This window comes from Bos indicus x Bos taurus, chromosome X (genome assembly GCF_003369695.1).
Source record: "Bos indicus x Bos taurus breed Angus x Brahman F1 hybrid chromosome X, Bos_hybrid_MaternalHap_v2.0, whole genome shotgun sequence".
NCBI classification, from domain to species: Eukaryota; Metazoa; Chordata; class Mammalia; order Artiodactyla; family Bovidae; genus Bos; species Bos indicus x Bos taurus.
This window is the reverse complement of record NC_040105.1, coordinates 4,511,140-4,530,461: the sequence shown is the minus strand read 5'-3', so window position 1 is coordinate 4,530,461 and position 19,322 is coordinate 4,511,140. Positions and strand designations below refer to the sequence as shown.

At 48.1% G+C, this 19,322-nt stretch overlaps 1 protein-coding gene across 5 annotated transcripts in view; it reads right to left on the bottom strand.

Annotated features, from left to right (window-relative positions):
- STS (steroid sulfatase) overlaps positions 1 to 19,322 on the bottom strand; it is a 164,293-nt gene that overhangs the window by 137,208 nt on the left and 7,763 nt on the right. For 3 of the 5 annotated variants that reach the window (XM_027533076.1, XM_027533072.1, XM_027533073.1), the window contains exon 2: positions 10,106 to 10,278. The exons of 1 other annotated variant lie outside the window; for it this stretch is intronic. In XM_027533076.1, the coding sequence (XP_027388877.1) occupies positions 10,106 to 10,122 (17 nt within the window). In that variant the 5' untranslated portion in view covers positions 10,123 to 10,278. Of the gene's footprint in view, positions 1 to 2,181; positions 2,454 to 10,105; positions 10,279 to 19,322 lie in introns of those variants that run through there. One more of the 5 variants, XM_027533075.1, reaches the window with a different exon arrangement.

Genomic DNA, 19,322 nt, shown 5'->3' with positions numbered 1-19,322 from the left:
GTCTCAGCCTTCGGCCACCTGATGCAAAGAGCCGACTCACTGAAAAAGACCCTGATGCTGGGAAAGATTGAGGGCAAAAGGAGAAGGGGGCGGCAGAGGACGAGATGGTTAGCATCACCGACTCGGCGGACAAGAGCTTGAGCAAACTCCGGGAGTCAGTAGAAGACAGAGGAGCCTGGTGTGCTGCCGTCCACGGGTCACAAAGAGTCAGAGACAATTTAGCAACCGAACAACAACACCGAGCCCTTCAACTTAATCAAGTCGTGACTTGTAGGCTATCTCACTATCCTATAAAAGGAACAAAACAGGAACCTGTAGACGCCGCCCTTTGAAGCTCTGTGCTAAAGTTCCTATTGCCAGGAGCCGTTTACTATCATTTATCTGAATCCCTTGGCAGTAGAAGGGGAAAAAAAAAAAAAATGAATGCAACTCACCAAGCCATTCACGGTGAAACAGACAAGGTGCCCGGACTTGATCGCAGGACCTCACACAGCTTCTCCGACTGACCACACAGGATGACACCCTGGGCCCTCTGCCTGCCTGGCTTCTGAAGAGTCACTGCACGGCCCCGGGGCAGTTATAGGGAACCATCACCCGGTTGTAAAGTCATCCCTGGACAACCGGTGAATCTCTCATAAAAAAGTTACCTAGGGCCCACGCCTGCATCTCTCCACATGTCTGTCCCTGACTGCTGAGTGCCTCATGCATAAATCAGAAGGGGAGCTGGGCTTGCTGACCTCAATTGTTATGCCACGGGGGAGGAAGGAATCAAAGGGACATGACGGTCATCTCGGAGGACGTTTAGGCAGAGCACTTCGGAGGTGCGCTAGGGCTGGCCCATGGCCGACAGGCACACCGGGGTGTGAGTGGGGAAGGGGCGTGTGGAAAGGCAGGGGGGTGGGGGCACGTGCGGGGACCACTGATCACACGGTGGTCCCCAGTGGGGGGGCGGTGACGGGTGAGGGCGGGCACACCGCATGCTCTGAGCACAGTGTGCAGGAAACCATTCCCGCCTCCCTGCCCATCGCCCCCACAAGCTGCACACAGAGCCCCGAGGAATGCATTTCTCACCGCCACTCTGGGCGAGGACGCTGAGCCAGGTCACCCACCCGCCCACCCCCCCAGTCTCGTGGGCGGGGTGCAAAACAGCAGAGAGGAAGTGAGCCGGGGATGCCCCTGCCCACACGTCTGGGGGACGTCTCTACCCATCAAAGGATAACTCGCCCCTGTGACTCTCTGAGGGCTTCCCTGGTGGCTCAGGGGTAAAGAACCTGCCTGCCAGTGCTGGAGATGCCAGAGACTCAGGTTGCCTCCCTGGGTGGGGAAGATCCCCTGGAGGAGGGCATGGCAACCCACTCCAGTATTCCTGCCTGGAGAGTCCCACGGACAGAGAAGCCTGGCGGGCTGCAGCCCATGGGATCGCAAAGAGTCAGACACGACTGAAGCAACTTAGCACTCCTGTCTCTTTTATTTATTTGGCTGTGCCAAGTCTTCCTTGAGACACACGGGAGCATCCACCTTAGTCACTGTCTAGTGGGATGTAGTTCCCTGACCAGGGATTGAAGCCAGGCCTCCCGCATTGGGAGCATGGAGTCTTAGCCACAGGACCCCCAGGGAAGTTCACACCCTGTCTCTCTGACCAAGTCCCCTCCTGTCATCATTTTCTTTTGTTTAGGTTTAAAAAAAAAAAAGAAGACTCACTCCGTCTTTGTTTTCATGATTCCCCAGTTTTAATTGTTTTGCATGCCCCGGGCATTTGGCAGGTTCTCCTATAATTAATACATAATGCAGCGGCTGTTGACACATTTCCCATTCTTTATGGAAACCCAGGGATGATAGTAAGGTGAAACCTGAACAAAAAGACTTGAGCCTGAGTAAGCATGACCTGGGGGGAGCTTCTCCAGGGGCTCAGTGGGCAAGAATCCGCTTGCAATGCAGGAGATGTGGGTTCCATCCCTGGGTGGGGAAGATCCCCTGGAGGAGGGCATGGCAACCCACTCCAGTATCTCTTGCCTGGAGAATCCCATGGATAGAGGAGCCTGGTGGGCTACCGTCTACGGAGTCGCAGAGTCAGACAGGACTGAATGGACTTAGCATGCACGCAGGCGTGACCCAGACATGATCCAAAGGTGACCTCTGGTCTTGGGGTTGGGTGGGGGTGGGGATATCTACAAAACTTACTCGTCGGAGAGATGGTTCAAAGCTTGGCGTGGAGGTCACGATTCCAGCACACCCTGGGATGCTTGTGGTCGCAGACTGCTGTACCAGTGGCTTTAGATTCTAAAACTCCTGGCTTAATTCCGGGGTCAGTCAGTTAGCTGTCCATTAAGGCGTGGTCTTAGTGGTCCGGAGACTTGGAGACAATGAAGAAGGAGCCTCTGGTGTCCTTATGGATCATTCCCTACCCTTCTAGCTGCTCTTGGGTCTCTTCCAGGAAGGAATACAAAGGGACAAGGTCAAAGGACAGACTACACCCCTACGACCCCTACTGCCCAGAGATGGCTCCGGGCCTCTGGAAGCTGACCCGCCCTCAGCAGCGCCTTGGGACAAGTTCCTGGGACCTGTCCCAGCAGATTTCCTTCCCAGGGGCAACTCCAGAGCCTGAGGGGTGGTTCCCTCTCAGCTGGAGTCTCTCCCACCCCCAGGAGCAGAAATCCCAATGGCTGCAAGACCTTGGCTCTGCCCGTCACCACGAGTCACCCAAGGTCAGCATCTCCAAGCACCCAGGCCAATCCAGGTTTTACGGGCATACCACCCTGCCTGGTCCCTCAGGCAGGGATCAGCTCCTCAGGGTCCCAGATCTTCAGCCTGAGGTCTCACCCTCTCTAAGGGGCCTCTCTGAGTCCTCACAGGGCAGGAGTGAAGCAAGAAGACTCACTCCCATTCTCATACACACTAGGAGAGTCAGTTCAGTTCAGTCACTTGGTCACGTCTGACTCTTTGTGACCCCATGGACTTCAGGATGCCAGGCCTCCCTGTCGATCACCAACTACCGGAGCTTGCTCAAACTCATGTTCATTGAGTTGGTGATGCCATCCAACCATCTCATCCTCTGTCATCCCCTTCTCCTGCCTTCAATCTTTCTCGGCATCAGGGTCTTTTCCAGTGAGTCAGTTCTTCACATTTGGTGACCAAAATATTGGAGTTTCAGCTTCAACATCAATCCTTCCAATGTATATTCAGGACTGATTTCCTTTAGGATGGACTAGTTGGATCTCTTTGCAGTCCAACAGACTCTAAAGAGTCATCTCCAACACAGCTCAAAAGCATCAATTCTTTGGTGCTCAGCTTTCTTTACAGTCCAACTCTCACATTCAGACATGACTACTGGAAAAACACTCCAGGAGAGGCAGGATTCTAATCCCAAAGAAAGCTGTTGTCTTGCCTTTTAAAAAAAAAATTTATTTATTTATTTTCAGATCAGATCAGTCGCTCAGTCGTGTCTGACTCTTTGCGACCCCATGAATCGCAGCACGCCAGGCCTCCCTGTCCATCACCAACTCCTGGAGTTCACTCAGACTCATGTCCATCGAGTCAGTGATGCCATCCAACCATCTCATCCTCTGCGTCCCCTTCTCCTCTTGCCCACAGTCCCTCCCAGCATCAGACTCTTTTCCAATGAGTCAACTCTTCGCATGAGGTGGCCAAAGTACTGGAGTTTCAGCTTTAGCATCATTCCTTCCAAAGAAATCCTAGGGCTGATCTCCTTCAGAATGGACTGGTTGGATCTCCTTGCAGTCCAAGGGACTCTCAAGAGTCTTCTCCAATACCACAGTTCAAAAGCATCAATTCTTCGGCACTCAGCCTTCTTCACAGTCCAACTCTCACATCCATACATGACCACAGGAAAAACCATAACCTTGACTAGACGAACCTTTGTTGGCAAAGTAATGTCTCTGCTTTTGAATATGCTATCTAGGTTGGTCATAACTTTCCTTCCAAGGAGTACGCGTCTTTTAATTTCGTGGCTGCAGTCACCATCTGCAGTGATTTTGGAGCCCAGAAAAATAAAGTCTGACACTGTTCCACTGTTTCCCCATCTACTTCCCATGAAGTGATGGGACCGGATGCCATGATCTTCATTTTCTGAATGTTGAGCTTTAAGCCAACTTTTTCACTCTCCTCTTTCACTTTCATCAAGAGGCTTTTGAGTTCCTCTTCACTTTCTGCCATAAGGGTGGTGTCATCTTCATATCTGAGGTTATTGATATTTCTCCCGGCAATCTTGATTCCAGTTTGTGTTTCTTCCAGTCCAGTGTTTCTCATGATGTACTCTGCATAGAAGTTAAATAAGCAGGGTGACGGTATACAGCCTTGACGAATTCCTTTTCCTATTTGGAACCAGTCTGTTGTTCCATGTCCAGTTCTAACTGTTGCTTCCTGACCTGCATACAGATTTCTCAAGAGGCAGATCAGGTGGTCTGGTATTCCCATCTCTTTCAGAATTTTCCACAGTTTATTGTGATCCACACAGTCAAAGGCTTTGGCATAGTCAATAAAGCAGAAATAGATGTTTTTCTGGAACTCTCTTGCTTTTTCCATGATCCAGCAATGTTAGCAATTTGATCTCTGGTTGCTCTGCCTTTTCTAAAACCAGCTTGAACATCAAGAAGTTCACGGTTCACATATTGCTGAAGCCTGGCTTGGAGAATTTTGAGCATTACTTTACTAGCGTGTGAGATGAGTGCAATTGTGTGGTAGTTTGAGCATTCTTTGGCATTGTCTTTCTTTGGGATTGGAATGCAAACTGTCCTTTTCCAGTCCTGTGACCACTGCTGAGTTGTCCAAATTTGCTGGCATATTGAGTGCAGCACTTTCACAGCATCATATTTCAGGATTTGGAATAGCTCAACTGGAATTCCATCACCTCCACTAGCTTTGTTCATAGTGATGCTTTCTAAGGCCCACTGGACTTCACATTCCAGGATGTCTGGCTTTAGGTGAGTGATCACACCATCGTGATTATCTTGGTCGTGAAGATCTTTTTTGTACAGTTCTTCTGTGTATTTTTGCCATCTCTTCTTAATATCTTCTGCTTCTGTTAGGTCCATACCATTTCTGTCCTTTATCAAGCCCATCTTTGCATGAAATGTTCCTTTGGTATCTCTGATTTTCTTGAAGAGATCTCTAGTCTTTCCCATTCTGTTGTTTTCCTCTATTTCTTTGCATTGATCACTGAAGAAGGCTTTCTTATCTCTTCTTGCTATTCTTTGGAACTCTGCATTCAGATGTTTATATCTTTCCTTTTCTCCTTTGCTTTTCGCTTCTCTTCTTTTCACAGCTATTTGGAAGGCCTCCCCAGACAGCCATTTTGCTTTTTTGCATTTCTTTTCCATGGAGATGGTATTGATCCCTGTCTCCTGTACACTGTCACGAACCTCATTCCATAGCTCATCAGGCACTCTATCTATCAGATCTAGGCCCTTAAATCTATTTCTCACTTCCACTGTATAATCATAAGGGATTTGATTTAGGTCATACCTGAATGGTCTAGTGGTTTTCCCTACTTTCTTCAATTTAAGTCTGAATTTGGCAATAAGGAGTTCATGGTCTGAACCATGGTCAGCTCCTGGTCTTGTTTTTACTGACGGTATAGAGCTTCTCCATCTTTGGCTGCAAAGAATATAATCAATCTGATTTTGGTGTTGACCATCTGGTGATGTCCATGTGTAGAGTCTTCTCTTGTTTTGTTGGAAGAGGGTGTTTGTTATGACCAATGCATTTTCTTGGCAAAACTCTTATCAGTCTTTGCCCTGCTTCATTCCGTATTCCAAGGCCAAATTTGCCTGTTACTCCAGGTGTTTCTTAACTTCCTACTTTTGCATTCCAGTCCCCTATAATGAAAAGGACATCTTTTTTGGGTGTTAGTTCTAAAAGGTCTTGTAGGTCTTCATAGAACCGTTCAACTTCAGCTTCTTCACCATTACTGGTTGGGGCATAGACTTGGATTACTGTGATATTGAATGGTTTGCCTTGGAAACGAACAGAGATCATTCTGTCGTTTTTGAGATTGCATCCAAGTACTGCATTTCAGACTCTTTTGTTGACCATGATGGCTACTCCGTTTCTTCTGAGGGATTCCTGCCCGCAGTAGTAGATACATGGTCATCTGAGTTAAATTCACCCATTCCAGTCCATTTCAGTTCGCTGATTCCTAGAATGTCGACATTCACTCTTGCCATGTCTTTATTTTCAGTGGAGGCTAATTAGTTTACAACATTGTGGTGGTTTCTGCCCTACATTGACATGAATCAGCCATGGGTGTACGACCCAGCAGTCCCACTGCTGGGCATACACAGTGAGGAGAGCAGAACTGAAAGAGACACGCGTACCCCAGTGTTCATCGCAGCCCTGTTTACAATAGCTATGCTCTTCTTTTCTGTTCCTGCTGCCAGAACACAGAGCCCATGGAGGTTTCAGCTGCCTGCATTAACTATTCCTCCAGGACTTAATTTTTTTTTTTTTTTGCCCCTCAGCCAGCCCTTGTGAGTGAAGTCGCTCAGTCGTGTCTGACTCTTTGCGACCCCATGTACTGTAGCCCGCCAGGCTCCTCTGTCCATGGGATTCTCCAGGCAAGAATACTGGAGTAGATTGCCATTTCCTTCTCCAGGGGATTTTCCCGACCCAGGGATCAAACCCAGGTCTCCCGCATTGCAGGCAGACACTTTACCCTGTGAGCCCTTACTACCCTGCTATCATAAACATTCCCTCCGCGTCCCAAGGATTTATCTTACTGAAGGGAAGGCAGACTTGAAGTCAGGCCCCAGGCTAATCATGTGACGAGCCCGGAGCAGTGGTTGGCTTTTGTCCTGCATTCAAGGCAAGGTTCCTCACCAGATAGAGAAGCAGGGTGCAGTGCATGGAACGTAAATTGAGGCTCCTTTGGGGCCAGTTTTCTTTGGGGGGAGGGGCTTCCCTGCTAGCTCAGACAATAAAGAATCTGCCTGCTAATGGAGGAGACCTGGGTATAATCCCGGGGTCCGGAAGATCCACTCTTCCCACTCCAGGATTCTTGCCTGGAGAATTCCCATGGACAGAGGAGCCTGGTGGGCTATGGTCCATGGGGTCACAGAGAGTCAGACACGACTGAGCAACTGACCCTTGGGCCAGTTTTAGAGACTCAAGTGAAAAGACTGCACCTGAGCTATGTAAGCCACTGCACTCTGAGGTCAGGAAGAGCAGAGGCTTTGTGTTATTCACCCTTGCAGGGAATGCCCTGGTGGTCCAGGAGTCCGCTCCATGTCCCAAAGGTAAGGGATGCGAGTTCGATCCCCAGTCGGGGAACTAAGATCCCACATGCCAGGCACCCTCCAACCGCCGCCCCCTCACCCCCTGACCCCTGCAGAACGGAAACCCTTGAAGAGTGTTCGACACCTGTCTCACTACACTGGTCACCAAGGGAACCCTCAAGCTAAAACCGGACATGCCTTCCCGCTTGGGACTCTGCAGAAGAGTCCAGCGGACAAACAGCTGGTGGAGAATCCCAGCGGAGGGCAGTCAGTCCAAGACTGGCAAGTGGAGACTCATTCTCCAAGACCGAACTGAGGCTTGGCCCTGAGGGTGTTGAGTGGGGGGACTGACATCTCAGGGCAAATCAGGCAGCTGGGACGAGGGCGACCGGACACTTGTGGGAGGCTCCTCTCTTGAGCCGGACGGGGGCCTGGAAGCTCAGGATCCACTGGGCGGCTGCCTTATGATCATCTGCAATCAGCATCTATTCTCTCTGTATGCATGGGACCAAGTGGGCACATTCCCGGGGTACGGGTCCTGCTGTGAATTTCAGGATGGGCTCAGCTACTCTCCGGCAAGCCACCGCCACCTCCAAAAGCCCAGGAATGTTCACTAGTACATAGAGAAGGAATAAACAACAAGGCCCTGTGATACGAGAGAGTGGGAGAAGAATACACTGGTCTAACTGAGTCACCTTGCTGTACAGCAGAGATTAACACAACACTGCAAGTCAAGGATACTTCACTGACATGTATAAAAGTAAAGTCCAGAAACCTGAACGAGTATACATATAGAAGGGATAAACAACAAGCTCCTTCTACAGTTGGACCTCTACAGAGCACAGGGAACTCTTTTCAATACCCTGTGATAAAAGAGAAAGGAGAATTACAGGGCAGCAATAGAGAAACCAAGACCCTGATGCTGGGAAAGACTGAGGGTGGGAGGAGAAGGGGACGACAGAGGATGAGATGGTTGGATGGCATCCCCGACTCAATGGACATGAGTTTGAGTAAACTCCGGGAGTTGGTGATGGACAGGGAGGCCTGGCGTGCTGTGGTCCATAGGGTTGCAAAGAGTCGGACACGACTGAACAACTGAACTGAATTGAATGGAGAAATGGATATAGACAACAGACTTGTGGACACGGGGAGAAGGGAGGAGAGGGTGAGATGTATGGAGAGAGTAACATGGAAACTTACGTTACCATATTTAAAACAGATAGCCAACGGGAAGTTGCTAAATGTCTCAGGAAACTCAAACAGGTACTCTGTATCAACCTGGGGGTGAGGAGGGAGATGGGAAAGTGAAGTCGCTCAGTTGGGTCCAACTCTTCACGACCCCATGGACTGCAGCCTACCAGGCTCCTCCGTCCATGGGATTTTTCAGGCAAGAATACTGGAGTGGGGTGCCATTGCCTTCTCTGGAGGTAGATGGGAGGGAGGTTCAAAAGGGAGGGGACATATGTATACCTATGGCTGATTCATGTTGAGGTTTGACAGAAAACAGCAAAATTCTGTAAAGCAATTATCCTTCAATAAAAAAATAAATTAAATTAATAAAAAAGAGAGGATGGAAAAGTATATATATATATATGTCTAACTGAGTCACTTTGCTGTACAGCAGAGATTAACACCACACTGTAAATCAAGTAAACTTCAGTAAAAGGTATAAAAATAAAGCCCGGAAATGCTAACTATTATATACAGGAGGAATAAACAGCAAGATGCTACTGTATAGACCAGGGAACGCTGTTCAGTATCCTGTGATAAGGCATAGTGGAAAAAGAATACGAAAAAGAATATATACGTATAACTGCATCATTTTGTTGTACAGCAGAAGTTAACACAACACTGGAAATCAGCTCTACTTCGTTAAAAAAATATAATAAAAAAAATGAAGCCCAGAAATGCTTACAATTATACACAGGTTGAGTACACAACAAGATCCCACTGTATTGCACATGGAACTCTATTTGATATCCTGGGATGAATCATAACGGAGAAGAATATTAAAAAAAAAAAAACAATGGACGGCCGCCTTGGTGGCTCAGACAGCATAGAATCCACCTGCAATGCAGGAGATGCGGGTTCGATCCCTGGGTCGGGAAGATCCACTGGAGAAGGAAATGGCAACCCACTCCAGTATTCGTGTCTGGAGAATGCCACAGACAGAGGAGTCTGGGTCCATCGGGGCTTCAAAGAGTAGGACATGACTAACACTTTCACTTTTTCTTTTCATACATATGTGTAACTGAATTGCCGTGCCGTAGGGCAGAAATTGACACCACCCTGTAAATCGACTCTAATACAGTAAAAAATAAGAAAATAAACATGAAGCCCAGAAATGCTAGAATATGACAACGGCTGTTACATCTCTAAGTTATGTCTAACTCTTTGCAGCCCCATGGACCGTAGCCTGCCAGGCTCCTCTATCCATGGGATTCTCCAGGCAAGAATACTGGAGTGGGTTGCCATTTCCTTCTCCAGGGGATCTTCCTGATCCACGGATTGAACCCGGGTCTTCTGCATTGCAGGCAGTTTCTTTACCAACTGAGCTACGTGTTGAGACCCTCCATGGAGGCTAAAGGGAGGTTCTCTGGCAGCAAAGAGCAGAACACACGTGGACCCCATTCACTGACTCAGTCCTCTGGGGCCACACATAACATGAACCAGAGCTGAACAACAGAGGGAGATGAAAAAATCTGAGTCATTTCAAGGTTGCTGTTTTCGGTTATTTACGGTTTTTAATTATCAAGCACAACCCGTTTCTTCACGAGCTGGGCTAATCACAGTCTTGTCTTTGATATACTGCTTTCGGGGACTTGAAGGTATTGTGGCTTTATTATCAAACCCCAAATAGAGTCCCAGTAAATTACCTTCCTTTTTGTGGCATTCCGGTGACTCCAAGAGGGGAGAGGGTCACCGGGATTGATCGCCACCGAGGTTCTTTCAGAGGAGACGGGGCTGGAATAGATGCTTTTTTAAACGTTCTTCTTTATCCATTCATATACCGGCTCGGTGCCCACAAACATATTTGATTGAAATGTGTCTGCAAAGGAACAAAATACATGTAGTGTAACTGTTTGATCCATCCCGTCCACTGAACCTATTACACAACTCTGAAGCTTGAACAATTCTCTTTACCCTTTGTATTACACATACACCAAATTTTACAGAAGGAGTTTTCATCTACATTTCTTTTTCTTTTCTTTTTTTGGCTGTGCTGGATCTTCATTGCTACTCTCGCTTTTCTCTGGTTGTGTCGAGCGGGGTCTGCTCTCTATTTGCGGGGTGTGGGCTGCTCATTGAGGTGGCTTCCCTTATTGTAAAGCCTAGACTCTAGCATTCACGAGCTTCAGAAGTTGTGTCTCCCGGGGTCTAGAACACAGGCTCAGTGGCACATGGGCTGAGTTACCCAGGGGCATGTGGGATCTTTCTGAACCAGGGCTGGAACCCATGTCTCTTGCATTGGCCCTTGGATTCTTTACCACGGAGCCCCTGGGGAAGCCCACAACCTAAGTTTCTTAAGGCAACACACACGTCTATTTATCAATAATATGATGTTTGCAAATATACAAATTCAGTATGTGTATGTGATATGCCTATCTTTCCTCTTGCTTTTCTTATACTCACATCCATGCATAATTATTCATTGGAAGGACTGATGCTGAAGCTAAAGCTCCAATACTTTGGCCACCTGATGTGAAGAACTGACTCGCTGGAAAAGACCCTGATGCTGGGAAAGACTGAGGGCAGGAGGAGAAGTGGACGACAGAGGATGAGATGGTTGGATGGCATCACCGACTCAATGGACATGAGTTTGAGTAAACTCTAGGCGTTGGTGATGGACAGGGAAGCCTGGCGTGCATGGGGCTGCAAAGAGTCAGACATGACTGAGCGACTGAACTGAACTGATAACACAGAAGAATGTGTGTCTCTGTAAGTTTAAATTTTATGTAAACACAATGCCTCAAGTTTCTTAAAGTCACACACACAACTTGATTCCTTACATATATCACATAAATGTGTGTGCATGTCTATATATACACACACATCCCATTTTCATGATTGTTAAACTCTTTACCCTTTGAGCTACTTCAGGTTCTCTGTCTGTACAATTTACTATGCAAATTTATGCTTACTTTAATGCTCTGGGTACCCCAGTGACTTGCCGGGATGCTAAGTTCATTCTCAATGATTGCTTTAGGACAATCTGGTCAAGAGAGCTGGAAGGTCTCAGTGGACCCCAAGCACACCAGTAGTCTGGCGCTTCTAAAAGCATATTCTTGGTGCAGGGTTGGGGAGGCAACAGAGATGCAACTCAACGGGAAGTTAACAGAGGTTACTTTCTTGTTAAAGGGAGTGTGTGATGTGTTTGGGAAATGCTACGTTTGAAGAAAAAAAAAATGAGAGAAGTGTATCCTGGACCTGAATCATTGTGAGTGGACAAGGGGTTTGTGGATTTCAGAGGGACCATACAAGCTGCCCTACTTTTTCCAGGCTTGTGTTATCTTAGGGAATGAGAGGAGGCGACCAGCAGCCTACTTTCCGCTGCTGTCTTTCTGCTGTCTGCTTCACTGTGGTTTGCTTGGTTAGGCTAAACAGGACAAAACCTGCTTCTCTGGGCAAGGCTGGGCTAAGAGTTGCTTAGTCAGACACTGTGCTGCTGCTATTATGGGTTAACATTCAAATGGCAGGTGGAAAAAAACCAAATGTTTCTTCATTTGGTTTATTTTGGGGACTTTCGTTTTCCTTTTTTTCAAATAGTATTTATTTTTTTTTGCTGGTGGTCTCCAGGATAGATAGAGGGAGGGAGGGAGGGAGGGATGGATGGACGGATAGACAGACATAGATGGATGGATGGACAGACAGACATGGATGGATGGATAGATAGATAAGACAGAACAATAGACAGATGGATAGATAGATTGGACAGATAGATACAAGGATAGAGGGATGGGTGGATACAGAGTTAGACAGACACAGGTGGATGTATTCATGGATGACAGACAGACAGATAGATATGATAGAATTGACAGATGGATAGATACGCAGACAGACATAGATGGATGGATGGATAGATAGATCAATGGATGTGGAGAAAGACATGGACAGGATGGATAGATGGGATTGATGGATGGATAGATGGATGGACATATGGATGGATGGATGATGTATGTATGTATGTATGGATGGATGGATAGATGGATGGACATATGGATGGATGGATGGATGGATGATGTATGTATGTATGGATGGATGGATAGATGGATGGACATATGGATGGATGGATGATGTATGTATGTATGTATGTATGGATGGATGATGGATGGACATATGGATGGATAGATGGATGGACAGATGGATGGACAGATGGATGGATAGATGGATGGATGGATGGATGGATGGATGATGGATGGATAGATGGATGGACATATGGATGGATGGATGAATGGATGGATGGATGGATGGGTGATGGATGGATAGATGGATGGACATATGGATGGACGGATGGATGGATAGATGGATGGATGGATGGATGGATGATGGATGGATAGATGGATGGACATATGGATGGATGGATGAATGGATGGATGGATGGATGGATGATGGATGGTTGGATGGATGGATGGATGGATGGGTGATGGATGCACATATGGATGGATGGATAGATGGATTTATGAATGAATGGATGGATGGATAGATAGACAGATGGATGGATGGATAGATGGACGTATGGATGGAGAATAGATGGATGAAGGATAGATAGACGTATGGATGTATGGATGGATGGATAGAGAGATGGATGGATAGATGCATAGATAGATGGATGGATGGATGGATGAATGGATGGATGGATAGATGGATGGACAAATGGATAGGTAGATGGATAGATGTATGGATGGATGGATAGAGAGATGGATGGATGGATGGATGGATGATAGATGTGATAGAGGGATAGACAGATGGATAGATAGGTAGATAGAGAGATATGATAGAGGGATAGATGGATGGATAGAGAGATGGAGAGATGGATACACACATAGACAGAATCATGAATGCATTTGATTTTCTCATCAGTCATCTATGAGGGATGTGGTTTTGACGATCCACAGCAGAAGAAACCTCAAAAACACAGACAATATAAAAATAGATAGTTCTGCCTGTCGGTTCCTTGAGAAGAAGCAAGACACCACTCTCCCTGGACTCAACTGATTTCCTGTTTTCTTCATAAAATCATCACAAGCCAAGATTCTCATGCATCTGCTCACCACATGCACCACGGGATTTGAGGGGATCAGTGGCCAAGACCCCCTGGGAAGCCTGGGTGAAATGCAGATATTGGTTCAGGTGGGTTTGGTGGGGCCTGGGGGGTCTGCATTTTTGGCAAGGTCCCCAGATGGTGCTGACGCTGCTGGTCTGTGGATCACTTCTGCTGTCTACCACTGTGAGGAGTATATAGAGCCCTCTCTGGCAGGTAGGTCATCTGGGTGGTAGTCTGATAGCAAAGACGGTCAAGACAAATGACCTTCCTGCAAAAATACCAACTGCACCCAGGAGGAAAATACCACAAGCAGAACATGCAGCCATCCACATCAGGCATCCCTCCCAGAGCTCCCTGGGCTGGACACAAACGGATGGGTGGAGGGGAGCAGAACCATGGTCCCTACTGCCACACCAGCTATGTACGGAAGCCAGAGCTTGCTTCTTTTTTCTTTGTAGTAAAGGACTGTATTTACTAACATAGCATATTTAGTTGAGTGGGGGCTTCCAAGAAGGCTCAGTGGTCAAGAATCCGCCTGCCAATGCCAGAGATGCAAGAGATGTGGGTTCAATCCCTGGGTCGGGAAGATCCCCTGGAGGAGGAAATGGCAATCCACTCCAGTATTCTTGCCTGGAGAATCCCGTGGACAGAGGAGCCTGGTGGGGCTACAGTCCACGGGGTCACCTAGAGTCAGACATGACTGAGCATGCATGCATGTTTACTTGAGCACCTACTATCTACCAGGCCTCACTAGGATGTGGTGGCAGAGGGGGTCTTTCTCCTGAGCTTGCTGATGGTAGGTATGGGGCTCAGACATAGCCATAGCAAACTGCCCATGTAAACAATGGAGAATCACAGCTCTGAAGTGTTAGGGTAGAGTTCAGAGATCACATGGAATATGTAAATAAGGAGATCTTGCCTTCAGGTAGATGAGAAAGGCATTCCTTTTTGTTAAAAAATTTCTATTTATTTATTTGGCTGCTCTGAGTCTTAGTTGCAGCATGCAGGATCCTCACTACGGCATTCGAACTCTTAGCTGCTGCCTGTGGGATCTAGTTCCCTGACCAGAGATGGAACTTGGGTCCACCTACATTGCGAGCATGGACTCTTAGCCACCGGACCACCAGGGAAGTCCTGAAACCAGAGCTCTTAGTTTCCCCGCCTTGTCACAGGAGAATCCCTGCATGGGCCCATCCTGACGCTGAACGTGATGTGGAAGCCCTTCTCCTTGGGCTGGAGGAAGCGGGGGGCAAGGCTCGTGAGCCCCCCATGGCTGGAGCAGAGCAGACTCTACAGGCGCCCACCCGCCAGGAGCCGCAGGGACCACCGGGCTCCGGTCTGCCCTGCCACCAATCTCAGCTGAGTGGTACCCACGCCTCACAGACACACGAAGACAAGGATGGGGCAGAGGGAGGTGACGGATGGTGAGACAGACGGCTCCAGCAAGCCGGCAACCAGACAGACAGACCCTAGCTCTCCAGGAGCTGTGCGACCTCGCCCAGTTCCCGTCAGCTTGCTTATCTGGCATCTCGAAGGAAAGGGTTAATTAGCAGGAGACTTAACTGGGTTTTACAAGCGTGGAAGGACACTTTGTCTAAGTTGCAAAATGAGCGTGTTGTTGTCAGGAGGTGTTGTAAAAAGGAATCAGTGAAATGTTTCAGGTCTACGGGGAGCACATTCTTATTTTTTTTCTCTAATGCCTCTTGAGTCCCAGACTGAGAGCTCTTTGAATCAGGTCAAGGATTCTTGGAGTCAAGGGACATGAAGATGCTGACTGCATATGCAGGGCAGAACCTCTGAGCTGCAGCTCCGCCTTCTTGTTTCAGTAGGCTCCTGGGATCCTGTGCACATAGGACTCCTTATATGTGTGTGCATGTGTGTATGCGTAGACAGAAATACAGATAGGTGGATAGAGAGATAAATGGATAGATGGATAGTTAGAATATAGATGGATAGACAGATAGATGGATGTATGGATATAGATGGATGATAGATAGAAGGATGGATGGACAGATTAGATGGCAGGAGGAGACCCGAGTTCAATCCCTGGGTCGGGAAGATCCCCTGGAGGAAGAAATGGCAGCCCACTCCAGTCTTCTTGCCTGGAGGATCCCCTGCACAGAGGAGCCTGGTGGGCTACTGTCCATGGGGTCCCAAGGAGTCGGACATGACTGAGCAACTGATACACCCACAGATGTTTGGATGGACAGATAAACGGATAAACAGAAGATGGATTGATGAGTAGATGGATGGAGGATGGACAGAGAGATAGGATGGATAGATGGACAGATAAATGCATAGATGGATACATAGATAGGAGATGGATGGATCGATACATGGATGGGTACATAGAGGGATGGATACATATATAGAAGGATAGGTGGATAGATAGAAGGATGGATGGATGGATAGATGGGTGGACAAACAGAAGTGTGGATGGACAGATGGATGGATGGGTGGACAGATAGTGGCTGGATCTATAGGATTGATAGATGGATGGACTGATAACCAGACATACAGGAGGTGTTTGCTACTGGCATTTAGCAGGTGGAGACAAGGAAGGCTGCTACATACCCTACAGCGCCCAGGAACAATCCTCCTGCTGCTAAAAATTATCCTATTATTTTGCCAGGGCGGCCATAACAAAGTACCATAGGCTGGACGGCTTCTAAGTAACACACTTGAGTGTGTTCTCGCCTGTCCTGGAGGCTGGAAGTTACCGATCCAGGTACGGGCAGGCTGGGTTCCTCCCGAGGCCTCTCTCCTGGGCGTGTCGACGGCCGTCTGCTCCCTGTGCCCCGACGTGGCCGTCCCCCTACCCCCGTGTGTGTCTGTGTGCTGACCTCCTCTTCTTATAAGGACCCCGGTCCTGCAGGATCAGGGCCCACCCTAGTGACTTCCTTTTATCTTCATCGCCTCCTCTTTAAAGATCTCCAAACACAGCCACATTCAGAGGTCCCGGACGTTCAGCCAGGACATCCACATTGAATTTGGGGGCACACAATTCAGTGCGTAATGACCTTCCTGCCCCAAATATGTACAGTGCTGAGGTGGTGGTGGTGGTGGTGGGGAACCCTGAACTCGGGGCACACAGGCAAGTGGTCTCTGCACGGTTCCCAAACCTCAACTCACCACTTCTTTCTCTGCTTCCCTTATCTGCGTGCTCCAGGCCTTGGGGCCACCTGCCCCAAGGGCCACCCCTGGTGTCATATCAGCCCACGCAGCCCCTGAGGCCAGAGGTCTGCAGCAAAACCTGCATTTCCAGTCATCAGGGTCAGCGACCTTAGCTTCAGGCACCTGCCCCTAATGACACACTCCCTGCTTGAAAGGCCTGCAGGAGCGGGCTCACGCCTGTCACGTTTTCCCTGCCTTGTTCACTCTCCTGGGCTGGATGGTCTCCTAACTCTGCACGATTGGGTGGTAGCTCAAGATAGGCTGGTGGTAGGTCCCCGTAAAAACCTGCGGGGGAAACGCTCCCTGCCTGCAGGGATGTCAGTGTGAAACCGGGTAACCAACCTGCAGTCACTCTACATAGGACAGAAGTAAGCAGACAACCTGGGTTACCGATTTTTTTAAAGAACAGAAGACGATATTCTCTGATGGACAGAACGTTTGAGTCCCCCTAAAACTCCTAGCTGGAAGCCGTAACCCCCAGTGACTAGGATTTGGAGGTGGGATCTTTGAGCGTTTACTTGTAATTTTCTATATTTTTTAAAGCTCATTTACAGCCCCTTTTTTTTTTTTTTTACTTTTTATTTTGCATTGGGGTATAGTGGATTAAGAAATGCTGTGACAGTTTAATTGAAGTATGTATGTCTGTCCAGTTGCTCAGACACCCATGGACTGTAGCCCGCCAGGCTCCTCTGCCCATGGAATTTTCCAGGCAAGAATACTGGGGTGGGTTAGGGTTAGCACTGTTGAATTAAAATGCTGTGTTAATTTCTGCTGTACAGCAAACTGACTCACTTATACACATGTATGAATACATTCTTTTTTCATATTCTCTTCCATGACGGTTTATCACAGGATATCGAATATAGGTCATTGGGCTATACATTTGGGCCTTGCTGTTTATCCATAGGAGTTTAGTTCTGATATCAGCTCTGACTGCAGGGTTTTCAAGGGGAAAACCAGTCCCCACAATTAGCTGCTTTGCAAAAGTCACCTTATCAACACAACAAAAGACACCTTGGAGAAGCAGTTCCCCAACACCTCTGGGGTGTCTGTCTGTTGTATCCACATCTCAACTCAATTCTGATCTGTCTACTGCGAGACAGCATTGGATCCCACAGTGTAAGGGCTCCGTCCCACCAAACTGCCCCCCACCCAACCCCACCTCTTTCAGACATCAATCAAAAGTCCACATAGTCACCTGTCCTTCCGACTGACCAGCTTGAGGCCCCAAGTTCCTCCAACCACCTCCTTGAGTTTCATTTCCTACAGTGGCTCACAGAACTCAGGAAAACAAGTTACTTTCGGGTTCACTGGTTTATTATAAATGGATACAACTGTGGAACAGCCAGAGACGCACCGGGGAAGGATATGGAGGTACGTGGAAAGGACACGGAGCTCCCACACCCTCGCCAGGGAACCATTGTCCCATCACCTCCATGGGTTCACTGCGTGTTTTTATGGAGGCTTTACTATGTGGGCGTACTGATTACACCATTGGCCATGGGTGGTTGGTTCAACCTCCAGCCCCTCACCCTTCCTTGGATGCTGTGGGTGATTCTGAACCTTCTGAGGCTCTCATGAGAAAATCTATCTGGCGCTTCCCTGGTGGCTCGGTGGTAAAGAATCTGCCTGGCAATGCAGGCCACACGGATTAGATCTCTGGTTTGGAAAGATCCCACATGCTGAGAAGCAACTGAGCCCGTGTGCCACAACTCCTGAGCCTGTGTTCCAGTGACCTGGAGCTGCAATTACTGAAACCCAGGTACCCTAGGGCCTGTGCTCTGCAGCAAAAGAAGCCACTGCATTGAGAAGCCTGGGCCCCACAATTAGAGAGTAGCTCCTCCTTGTCTCAACTAGAGAAAAGCCCACACAGCAACAAAGACCCAGCACAGCCAAAACTAATTAATTAAATAAAATTAAAAAAAGAAAGCAAATTGGTTCCCCTGGCAACCAGTCCCCACAATTAGCTGCTTTGCAAGAGTCACCTTATTAACACAACAAAAGACACCTTTATCTCTTTCTTCACTTAAGAAATTGCGAGGGCTCCAGGAGCTGCCTGAAATGGAATGAAGACCAAACAGGTATTTCTTATAACTCCCAGGGAAGTAATTAGACTTAGACGAGGTCACGAGGGTGGTTCAGTTCAGTTCAGTCGCTCAGTTGTGTCCGACTCTTTGCGACCCCATGGACTGCAGCACGCCAGGCCTCCCTGTCCATCACCAACTCCCGGAGTTTGCTCAAATTCACGTGCATCGAGTCAGTGATGCCATCCCACCATCTCATCCTCTGTCGTCCCCTTCTCCTCCTGCCCTCAATCTTTCCCAGCATCAGGGTTTTTCCCAAATAATGTATGTTTATGTAGATCCACACTTTACATGCATGTATGTACATAGCTTATGTACACATGGATATACTTTATGTATATTTCTATCCATCCATACATAAGGACTTTCCCTGATGGCTCAGAGACTGCTATGCAGGAAACGCAGGACCTGCTGGTTGGATACCTGGGTAGGGAAGATTCCCAGGAGTGGGGAAATTGCTCTAGTATTCTCGCCTGAAAAGTCCCATGGATAGCGGAGCCTGGCAGGCTACAGTCCAAAGGGTCACAAAAGGTTAGACACGACTGAGCGACTGAGCACGGAGCACATATA